This window comes from Choloepus didactylus, chromosome 7 (genome assembly GCF_015220235.1).
Source record: "Choloepus didactylus isolate mChoDid1 chromosome 7, mChoDid1.pri, whole genome shotgun sequence".
In the NCBI taxonomy this organism is placed as follows: Eukaryota; Metazoa; Chordata; class Mammalia; order Pilosa; family Megalonychidae; genus Choloepus; species Choloepus didactylus.
In genome coordinates, this window is record NC_051313.1 from 107,614,673 (window position 1) to 107,626,226 (window position 11,554).

At 45.2% G+C, this 11,554-nt stretch overlaps 2 protein-coding genes across 4 annotated transcripts in view; one reads left to right on the forward strand and one right to left on the reverse strand.

Moving 5' to 3' along the window:
* TMEM63B (transmembrane protein 63B) overlaps nt 1-447 on the reverse strand; it is a 23,472-nt gene extending 23,025 nt beyond the window's left edge. Inside the window, exon 1 of the mRNA XM_037843298.1 lies at nt 323-447. The gene's annotated coding sequence lies outside the window, so the exon portion shown is untranslated. The remainder of the gene's footprint in view (nt 1-322) is intronic.
* MRPL14 (mitochondrial ribosomal protein L14) overlaps nt 1-11,100 on the forward strand; it is an 11,981-nt gene extending 881 nt beyond the window's left edge. The window contains exons 1-3 of one of the 3 annotated variants that reach the window (XM_037843303.1): nt 39-103; nt 9,016-9,108; nt 10,588-11,100. In XM_037843303.1, the coding sequence (XP_037699231.1) occupies nt 9,038-9,108; nt 10,588-10,954 (438 nt within the window). In that variant the 5' untranslated portion in view covers nt 39-103; nt 9,016-9,037 and the 3' untranslated portion in view covers nt 10,955-11,100. Of the gene's footprint in view, nt 1-38; nt 104-557; nt 593-9,015; nt 9,109-10,587 lie in introns of those variants that run through there. The other 2 variants (XM_037843302.1, XM_037843304.1) reach the window with 2 other exon arrangements.
* Nucleotides 11,101-11,554: the final 454 nt, after the last annotated feature.

Sequence of the window (11,554 nt, forward strand, 5' to 3'; positions counted from 1 at the left end):
GGGTGGGTCTAGCGCGCAGGCGCAGGGGGAGAGGCCGCGCGGGGGGAAGGGCGGTGCTTGGCCTGCGGGGCCGGTGGCGGGGTATTCCTGGGCGGCGAGAGTGGTATGGCGCGTGGCGTCGCGGTCCTAACTCACTTTTTCTGGTCTCCCTTTCTTCCTTGCATTGAGAGAGGCTCACCCCACGTGGGTGGGGGAAGAGAAGCCGGCGTGGGAGGGAAGTGGGCCCTTTGGGGGCAGGGGAGAGGAGGCCTCTGACTCGGACCCCCTCCCTCTCGCTCCCCCCCGCGGCCTCTGCGCCCCCCGCTCTCCCGGCCGCACTTACCTGCCTTCCCGGGGATGTGGGGCCAGCTGGGGAGGGACGGGCTGCAGTCTGGCGTCCGCGCCGGTCACTCGCGCGCGTCTTGTCCGCTTCCCTCCTCCCTCCCCTTTCCCAGCTTGGGTCTGGAGTTGACTTGGAGACTCGCTTGCCAGGCGCTTCTGTGAGTCTCCTGCTTTCCCTTCTGTCATGCCGGGGGTTCCCTGGTTTCTCATTTCACCAGTGACTGGATCTGCCAGTGATTAAGACCGGAAAGATGAAGACTGCGCGAGAGATGTGTGCATTTTCTTTCTATGTGTATCACCCACACAAATAGATCGCACGGCACGAGGACACCCAGATTGTTCATTTCGTTTTGGGTTCCTGGAAGGTTCTCTTCCCTTCAAGCTTGAAGGGGGGTGGTTTGGGGACGAAAAGGAATTATTGTTTTCCACAGTAGACAGCAAATGAACTTTGCCTCCCTGAGAGATTGAATGGACTGTATTTATAAAGAGGTTAAAAAAGGGCATATGACTGATTGACTTGAGGTAAACTAGGAAAAGCTGGAAGTTTGGGAGAGACCTAAACCTGGACTGCTGGTTATGATGTGGGTAGCTGCCTCGCTGCCTTTGCTGGATAGAGGAAGGACACTACCTACCTGGGGGCGTCTGGTTCTTGTGGTTGGTCAGCATCTCTGCTGCCTGCTGTCTTTTTAAAGGGTTCATTAGTAGGTTTGGCTTATTGCAGTGTTTTAGTTCCATTAGTGATTTGGAAATTAGTGATTTAAAAAATAAATGAAATATTATAGAAAATACCAGAGTGCAATGCACTTAGCAAGGGTAAGTATTGTTTCTTGACACCTGCTTCAGTTTCAAACACATGTGAGTGTGCTAGGGGGTGCTACAGTGTGTTTTTTTGTCTGTCAGAGAAAAGTTGGAAAAACATTGGTCTCCTCTCTCCTCCTGTTTGCCCTCTTGCCTTCCTCATCATGAGTTTTCCATCAGTTAAAATTATCCATGAGGATATAGTCAACATACCAGGAATATGAGGCAAAGAACCAAGTAGATCTCTTTCTTCAGGGAGATTATCACCTGAGAAAAAGACGGTTCACTCTTTATTTACTGAAAAGATGTGTTATTCAACATAAGGATTTTGTTGGGGTAGGCATAGATCTAGGATTCCTCTGTGCTGGCAAGTGGGTTGGCTTAATTAGGGAAGGGCAGTTTCTCATGTGTGACTGAAAGGAAGGTGGGGTGAAGCTGTCTTTGGTAGACTGATGGGAGGAGTCTTTGTTGATTTGGATTCTTGGAGCAGTTTTGGATAGATGTGAGCAGTTTAGATGAAACATGATCTGTGGTAGTTGTATTTCTTGGAATGAATTTTCCTGAGCGCTTCTTGGATGTTTATTTCTTGTGGAAGTATTGTTTTTATTTTAAATATTGTTCTGATTTTATGGTTGTGAAAGCTGGTGTGTTCTGTTGCTTATGTAGTACCATAAAATTCACTTTGAGGCCCAACAGTGCTCATAATGGATATCTGGAAAATGGAAACAAGAAGCCGTGGTCACCTGTTTTCTGAACTTCTAAGGATCACTAAAAGGCATTTTTTATGTATTATGATTTAAATAATGCAGTTGTGACTCTGAACATATGGTAGATTCCTCATTTATTTCTGTCTGTGCTTGTTAAGGACACCACATACTCAGAGTGATCGTCAAGGAGTGTGTGCCACCAAGTGACACTTTCCAGAGAAAAGAGGAATTTTCATTTCATTTCATTTCAGAAAGCCTGAAATGAGAAATGAATTAAGTGCATTGTGGAATCTGTGAAGGAAGAGTTGTTGTTCCTGAACACCATCTTGCAGATGGTGTCCTGTTGGTCTCTGCCATGGTCATTTGGACTCTCCTTAGCTCCTAGAGTCTCAGACAATGCAAGAGTCCTTTAAAGCCTCTCAGACCTCACTCCTGTCTTCAGGATTATGACACCTGGAGCCACCTAAAATGGATTTTCCTATTGTTTGTGTTACTTGGATAGTTTTATGGCTTATGGCTTGGCAGGGTCTCTAAAATCAGATTATGGTTTAACTTTCATTTTTAGAGACTGATGGTTTGGCCTGAGTCTTCGCTCACCTCTGTGTGATTTTATGTGTGTATTAACAGTGACAGCCAGCACATGAGAGAGCATGAGAGAGGAGCTGAACTTGTTGCTCTGGATCAGTTCATGTGTCGTCTTATTAAGAAAGGTGCCAGGTAGCTTATTATTTACTAGTGGAACTCAACTCAGAAAGAACCCCCCCCCCACAAACAAAAACAAAAACTAAACAAAACCAACACATACACACACACAAAAGTTTAGAAAATCATTAGAGAGGGAGCACTTTTTCCATGTTCACTTTAAGCTGAAAAACACTTTCAAGTCCGAGTGACTTTAAAGAGATAAGACACGCATGGGAGCCAGGCTGTTCTCCCGGGCCAGGATCTGGGAAATAGACTGCTTATTCTGCAGTACTGCTCCTTACTGGGTAATTCAGACAGGGATTCCCCACATTAAAACAATCTCTTACGTGAGTGATGCTAAAGCACTTTCATTTCCTTGTCTCTTTTGCTCTTCCCAGTGATCCTTGGTTGAAGTCTGCAGAAGTCTGCAGAAATAGTTCCCCAAGGTCATAGACTTAGCAGTAGAAGGGAGGGGGATGGAGTGGGGGTGATATGCTTTCCATCAGTAGCATTCCCTCTTTGAGTCCAGTGACCCCCTAGGCTTTTTATTCTCCACACAGCCCTCTTGTCCACCTGGAATGTCCATAAACCCAGCTCCTTGCCACTGGCTCAGTGTTAGGTACTCATAGGAAGAGTATATGTTTTGTGATTAAGTAGAGCTTAATTTTGCCTTGGGCAGTTTTTCTGAGTTTGACCATACCAAGATTGCTATGAACTTATTTCTGGACTATAGATGTTTGCACACAGCTCTGGGCTAGGGGTGGAAGGGGGAGAAGCTAGAATCGATAAAATCTACACCTTGAAAAACTAGTGTGAATAATTGAGAATTTTCAGGGCTATCTGAGAACCTCTATTGAAATAATTTTGTAACAAGGTGGGGGTATAAGTTAAATAAATTAACAAATACAGGACAGGAACCCTGGAAATGTATTCCTTTGTTTAGAGAAATGAGGTTCTGTTAGTGGCAGCCATGGTAGAAACAGCCCATCAGTCTGTTAAAGGGTGCTTTGCTTATTGGTAGTGATACCATGAAAACGCACATCTTGGTGGGCTAAATCACAGTCAACTTCAGTTTTGGTCCTAGGTTGTACTGGGTGTAGTGCAGATATTTATTGAACAGGCAGCTTTTTAATTTCTGAGTTTTAAAAATATGTTCAACTAAGACTATGTGACAGTCTAACTCAAAGAACTGTTTGACAAAGGAGAAAGGATACTTGCCCTATGTCTTGTGTGTGTATTTCCATGAAAGTTTGTTAGTGGTTAAGGCAGCATCTTAGCTGTGCAGGTATTGTGCAGGGTTAGTAGAAACAGCCCTGGGCTCCCTCCCACCTTTGTCACCTACCAACCTTGGGCAAGTTGACAGTCTCTCAGCATTTCTGACTTCATTTCTTCCTCTGCAAAATGGTACTTACTTTAATGGTACTTCCTCTGTTGAGCTGACAGCTGTTCAGAATCCTTAGCAGACTGAGCCCCTTGCACACTGTTGTCCTTTCTTATTTATCTTTGTTTCCATTGGATTCTGAGGAATGAAAAAAGCAAAGAAGGGGATCTGCCTCAAAGTACAAGTTGAGAATTGTAGCATGTTATATTTGTGTAAGGTTAAGAAAGTGAGTTCCTGAAAGAGAATATTGGACAGCAAAACAGCAATGAGCCTTTAAATGATAAGTAAGAATAGTTATTGGTACAGAATGATTTGGGGAGAAACCTGCCAGGAGACAGGGAGGGGTTTTGTCTGCATGACAGGTTAGAGGGGCCTGGGAGTTCCTTTCTGGCTCCCAGAAGCTGGACCTCAGCTTTTCCTTGCTTTGAGTGAGGGTGTTTGCGTCCTCACACTAGGTGGAATCTGTCCTTCTTGCCTCTGGGCTTTGTATTACATTTCTCTACATGTTTCTTTTCTCTTCTGTCACATACTAACAGAATCTCTTTTACTTATTCTTTGTGATTGTGTTTGTGTTTTAATTTGTTTTTTCCCTTTTCTATAGAACCCTTTCCTCTTGAGAGGCATTTAAAAATGTCTGTCCTATGCCAGGCCCCTGAGGATAGAAATTGTTTAGGTGGAAACAATGTATAATTATACTTAGCATTGTGATACTAAGTATAACATTTTGCTGCTCCTCAAAGCTCACGTAATGGTACTTTGCAGCTTTGGACTTCCAAACATCAGAAGTGTAGGACTTTTGGTCTCCTTTTCCAGCTCGGTCTCTATTGTCTTAAAACCCACCAAAAATGAGTGCTCAATGCCTAGGAGTTTCCCTGTCACTGGGAGCCTGAGTGAAGGGTATAAGAAAAACCACCAACCCCCCAAACAGAGCATCTCTGGAGCCAGAGGATGAATTGCAGATTAATTTTATTCATTTAATGAGTACTCACTGGGCTCCAGTGTAGGGTCTGAGCATGCAGCAGTGAGCAGGCAGGAATGATACCTACCTTCATGGAGTGTGCGTTCCTGTGGGACCTACAAGCTGATGCCAAGTGAAAGGCTCACCTGTGTGTCCTAGAAATCCACAGTCCTTCCTTAGCTCCCAAACCAAACAGAGATTTTAAAGTTAAACCAAGATGGAAAATCAGCATGACTCTTGGATTGCATTAGCAATTTCTTTTTCCTTCCTTCTTCCCTCCCTTCTCTTTCTCTCTTCTTGAATGGAGAGGTTGTGATTCATACTCTGAATCAGGAGGGTAATACTCAGCATTGCCCGGGAAGTGGCACCTTAGTCTTCTGAATACCAGTCTTCTTTAAGTGACAGTGTTGTAGAGAAGGAAATATAATCGGGGTTAGTCTCCTGTCCAAAATAAGACTCAGAATAACATTGCTTTGCATTTGTGAAAGCATTATATATAGACGAGAGCTGAAATGAATCAGGGCTTGTATCTGCAGGGTGGATTTATGCTAGGAAATAACATCAGGGTCAGTCAAAGTTGCTTTGAAGAAAATTGCTGCCTCCATTACTCTTCCCTGATGTGAACCAGCTGTTTGGTGGTGGCGTGAGGTGTGATTCCCCAGTGGGCAGCATAGGCACCAAGCCCGGGCCAATGATTCCCGGGGCCTGGAAACAGTGTGGGCTGATCCTCCCACGACCAGCACCGTCATTCTCCTAAAGCATGTTTGCATGCCTCGTCCTGGTTCCTCATATAGAGACAAGAGCTCAACAGCATCTGGATTTCCCTTTGTGGAGCCATGAGTCGGGGTGGGGTCTGTCGGCTACCTCAGTTGTTTTAATCAACAAATATTTACTGCACACCTGTTATTTAGCAGATTCTGCTTTAGGAGCTGCTGGGAACTTGTGCGCTGGTGGGAGTGGATGGGACAACAGATTTTTCTTTGGAGGGATAAGGGACATATATACAATAAGTGAATGTATTTGGTTCTTTTGTGCTTTCAGGTTCATAGAAATGCTTCCTGCTGTCCATTTGATTTTCAGACTTTTGGGTCTGAGTCTGGAGGTCAGTTGCAGACCCACCAAAGAGCTAGTGAAAAGTGACTGAATCCGGCCTTTTCTTGTGAAATGAAAGTGCTCCCTGGAGACATGAATCTGGTACTCTTGTGTTTGAGGGCAGTTCGAGTAGTTCTCACAATCTGAATCCATGTACTTCTTGAATTCCTGTAGTGAGTTTAGATGCCATGTTAGCAGGATCTCCATGGTTTCTAAGTTTTGTGTAATGAGTAGGATGTTGAGGGGGATCAGGCTATCTCAAGAAAGTACCCACATCTTTTTGGTGTCTGAGTTTGGAAATTGAAAGTTGGAGTAGTGAGCGTTCTATTGGTGTGGATACCTGCATGTTGGCAGTGGCGGGAGTGGTAGGAACTGATGCTGCAGTTTGACCCAGAGCTTCTTGGAGATGTGTGTAGAGCTGGGTTGCGTTTGGCTGACCAGGATGGGCATCGTTGTGGGGTGGCTTGTGAGCATAGGATGTGTGTAGAGCTAGGTTGCATTTGGCTGAGTGGGATGGGCATCGTTGTGGGGTGGCTTGTGAGCAGGGCCTGGAGAGGAGGCCTGGTTTGGGAAGGCTTGGTTTCTGTTTGTGCACAGACAGCCCTGCAGGTTTTAGGGAGATGCCTTGGGGTTTGTTATTGTCGTTAAGTCAGGAAAGTTCTGGGAAGCCCCCAAGACACTTCTGCAGTTCTTGAGGAAGCAGTGCAGTTGTGGAGAGGCAGGATGTCACAGTTCTCAGGAGAGGGAGTGTGGGTGGTGCTGGGTTAATTTTGAAGCTTCTGTGGAGTAGTCGAGGAGCTTCTTTTCTCCCAGGAAGTGAGAGCAGGGGCCTGCCAGGATCTGATAAGAAGGCCTGGCTGAGGATCTGAGGTAACTGCAGCCTGGCTAGAATGGCTGCTTTTCAGAGCCTTTTCTTTTTTTTTTTGGTAGTCAATTTTTAGTTATTGCTCAGAATGTGGAGCTCTTTTTGCCACCTACACTACAGATTGTCTTCAGAACTTAAATTGGATTAAAGTGAATAATAATTTTCACCTGGTATTTGTCTGCATTTCAGTTGATTCAGCAAGCATTGAGTTGATTTTGAGTAAAATGTGGATGTGGTATCAGTGTTCTTGATGGAACAAGAATGATTTACAACTGGAAAAATATTAATATTTAAACTAAAATTATCATGCTTACTCTCTGTTGATTAAGAGCATGGGTTCTGGAAGCAGACTACTGGGGTTCAAATTTCAGCGTTGTCACTCCTAGCTGTGTGACCTTGGGCAAGTTCTTTAACCTCTCTGGGCCTCGTTTCCTCATTTATAAAATATGTCTAATAATAGTACCGATTTCCCAGAGTTTTTGTGAGGCTTAAATGAGATTTTACATGTAAAACACTTAGTTTAGTGACTGACTCATTGTAACCACTCAATAAATGTTCTTAAAGAAGGAAAGCAGAAAGAGCCTAGATGAGCTTTAAAGCTGCTTCATGCCCTGGGCTCCCTTGTGTGTGGTGAGTTTTGTACAGAGCGAGGCAGCAGAATGTGGTGGCAAGTCCCTTTGACTAGAAGCTGGGTCCACTTCTGGTTCTGTCCCTGACTAGTTGTGGGTCCATGTATCTTAGTTTCTTAGTCTGTGAAAAGACATGACTAGATTGTGATGATGATAATGAGGAGGAGGAGGATAAAAAAGGTAGCTGATAGACATTGAGTGCCAGGTACTGTGCCAAGTGCTTTGCGTGGCTTACAGTGGAATCCTCGTAACCACTTTGTCAGCAGGTACCATTATTATCTTCATATTACAGATGGGTGAACAGAAGTTCAGAAGTTTAGTAACTTGTTTGAGGGTCACCTAGCTAGTGAAGGTAAAGCTGGCTTCATCTGATAGTCTTTGATAATAGTTTTATGAGTTAGCTGCCTTCTTTTGCATTTAATTTTCTGATCGTAATTAAATTTTGGCCAGTGCTTTATGGGTTGTCTTAAGGAAAACACTGGAGAGTAAGATTGGGATTTGAGGCTAAATTATAGTTAATAAGCATTCATGGAGTATCTTGGTATTTCTGTGGAAATAAATACTGGGTTTTTCCATCACCTTTATTAAATAAAATCTTATCTGAGGTGCTTTGAACTTGTGCAAGGCAAAGTTATGTGTAAACACTGATAGAAGCTGGGAACTTTTCTGAGTAAAGTTCTTGAATGAGGCCCTCTGTAGCCAAACACTTGGGTGGAAGTATGGGTGTGTTTTGCAGCTGTAATTACCAGCTGGCTGTAGGTTTTCCTTAAGCACATTCCTGAATGATGCATAGATGTTGCCAGAAACTGGGGACTGCCATATTTGTTAGTGCTAGGGGGCCATAGGGTTGAGCTTCTGGAAAAATGGAGTTTGGGGTTGGTGTTTGCTGTTCTATCTCAAACTTGCTCTTCCAAGTCCTGCTTTCAGCTCTAGCGCAGTGCCAGGAGTTTTTCTGCATTACAGTGTTGTTTGGGAGACTGGCCTAAATATAGACCCTTGGCCAGGAACCTGGCAAGGGCAGCATTGGTGCTGTTCTGCTAGCCTTGAGCTACGCAGGTGTCCTTGTGTTTACATATGGGGAAAAGGTGATGTTGTGACAGACAACTTGGGCAGTTGTTTAGATAACCTGCTTTCTTTCAGAGAGCTAAAGTTCAGGTTTTAGAAGGCACCTGCATGCCAACAAGGGCAGTCAGTCACCAAGCAGTTTTCCTACCGTGCATGACTAGGGCAGTGGCCCCTGGCTGGGTGTATACCAGAGGATTGTCTTTTCTTCCTCCCTGCGGGAGGAATATAGTGATGGAGGTGTTCTCTGTGCTCTTATATGACTTTCAGCAAAAACTGCTGTGGGTCATTCCTGCTCTCCAGTCCCAGAGTTAGAGTGTGAATCAGCAAAATGTTCCCTAGAACTGTCTGATCGTCTGTGTATCTTTTAACCATTGAGATTTATATTTGGTGGCTAATGATCTTATGCTATAAGTGCTCCCTTCTGCACAAGTATCCAACAGTCTTTTATATAGAAAACTGTCTCTGAGTAAGGACTCTGACTTAGAAATAAATCCCTTTCCCCCTTTTTCCTGCAGGATTTGTCCTCTTGGGATCCCCATGGCTCTCCGTGCTAGGCTCTGGGGCCCCTTCACCTATGTAAGCAGAACCCTCAGCCAGCGCTACTTCAGGTAATTTCCCATGAAGTTCTTACAACCCTGTCTTTGAGTAAACCTCCTGAGGGCATTGTGTTCTTTCTCCCTTCATTTCAGACTTTATCTATAAACTGTTTGAAAATAGCAAGTCAGGGGTAGGCTAAATTATTGAGTAGTAGGTGAGGATTTTGGGTCAGGGCTGGGGATTATGGTGACTAGAAAGGGAGTAGAAAATCAGGGAGGTGGGCATGGGAGTCAGAGAAAGCAAAGGAATCAGCAGAGTTGGGGTTTGTTCAGGTCATGGTCATGGGGAGGGCAGGTAAAGAGATGACACTGCTGTCAGGTGGGATAGGGGAGCTGCTACATCTCAGTCCTTGCAAGACTCTGTAGTGAATCTGACATCTCTTGACCCTATCTTTCCCCCACTGTATTAAAAATAAAAACTTCTCTTTTAAAAACAAAAAATATTTTTTTATTACAAAAATAATACGGTGCTTAGTACCAAAAACTCAAGCATGATAGAAATGTGACAACCTCCCCTCTGTTAGATGCTAAGCCAGGACAGAGAGCACAGACTGTGTTCCTGTTGGCAAATGCCTCCTGTCCTCCTACATGCTCTCATCCCACAAGCTCACGGTTGAGTACTGCACCTGGAGCAAGTCAGACAAGAGGAGTAAGAGTTGCTTCCTGCCCTGAGCGAGTTCTCACAGTTGGCCAGGGGAACAAGCTTGAAAACAAATCATTACAAGGAAATGTGGTGACTGTATTAATCAAGGTTTATATGGCGCTTTGGAAGACCTGAGACATGCCCAAAGTAGGCCTATGGAATGACAGAAGAGGACCCAGGACCCTGGGAACTCCAGGGTTTAAGGTGCTACCATCAGGAAAATAGAAATTCCACTGCAGTCAGGTTGCTTAATAGCTTATCTGCCTTTCAATAGGTGCTCTTTACAAAAAATTCCTTTCTAGTTGGGAAAAATGTTGAAACAAAAGATTATCTTGACTTGTTTCCAGTTTCTGCTATGTTGTGTCAAGGGATTCCCTTAGCAAACGTACTCACTCATATCTTCTGGTTGCCAAAAACATATAGATGACAAAATTTGGGAGTAAGTGTGGTGGTCTGGCAGAGCAGGTTTTGCAGGATAGGCATCCAGTGAGGCCTGGCCCAGGGTCCTTTAAGCTTCAGAGTCCTTTTGGAAACCTAAGGCTTCAAGTTATGGCTGTCATGAAGTTCATTGTAACAGAAAAATTGGATTCTCTTTAAAACCCACCCACATTGAAATGTTTGCACAACAGCAGAAGCTTTGGATTGTCAGTGAGCGTGTTTTGGGTACAGATGAGTATTCACAAGCACCTGACTTTTTCGGTCCAGGCTCCTCATGAACTGCCTAGAGCTGTGTTCAGCTCAGCGTGTGTTGCTAATGCTCACCCTCTCCCAAGCCCGGCTCTCTCGGGAGGCCTGTGTGCCTTGACCAGGAGAGACGGCAGTCTCAGACTGTTTTTCCTCTCCCGCAGCACCACTGGGAGTCTCGGTGCAATTCAGAAGATGACACGGGTACGCGTGGTGGACAACAGTGCCCTGGGGAACACCCCGTACCATCGCCCTCCTCGTTGCATCCATGTCTACAACAAGAACGGGGTGGGCAAGGTGGGCGACCGCATCCTGCTGGCCATCAAGGGGCAGAAGAAGAAGGCGCTCATCGTGGGGCATCGCATGCCTGGCGCACGGATGACCCCCAGGTTCGACTCCAACAACGTGGTCCTCATAGAGGACAATGGGAACCCTGTGGGGACCCGAATTAAGACTCCCATTCCCACCAGCCTCCGCCAGAGGGAAGGCGAGTATTCCAAGGTGCTGGCCATTGCTCAGAACTTTGTGTGAGGAGAGCCCAGGCTCCTGGCTGCGGTGGGGCAGGTCTGAGCACTGTGCCTTCACCAAGAGGGACTTGGGGCTGGGGGGCTGCTCCCTCCACATGGGGTGACAGTGTCTTGTGAGAAAATAAACACTTCATTTCTGTCTTCTCCTGAGCTTTCTGGGTTGTGGTCGTAAATTAAATGACATACAAGATAGCAGTCTCTGCATGGAGTAATCCTGGTGCCAGGGACTGGGCTGTTCCTTTTCTGGTTTGGACCCTGTAATGTGAGTGCATCCAGGATGGTCGTCCGTGGGAAACTGTGTACAGTTTATAAATGTATTCTGGAGTCTCACTTTCTAACCATGCAAAGTTTTTTTGCCATCCAGTGTCAGAAGGCTTGAGGCATTAAATGGTTTGTGGAGATTCCCGGGTTAGCATGGAATAAGAGCAGGGGACTTGTTTAATCTGGTGGAACATTTCCTTTAGGCTGCAGTAGAACCCAGTCATCCTTTCTCTACTCTGGAGTACCCTCTGCTGGGGACCAGAACTCTTCTCTGTGCCTCGCGGTACAGAGCTTCCTTCCTTGGTTGCTGGAGAAGTGGACAAGTCCTTTTATTTTGCAGATG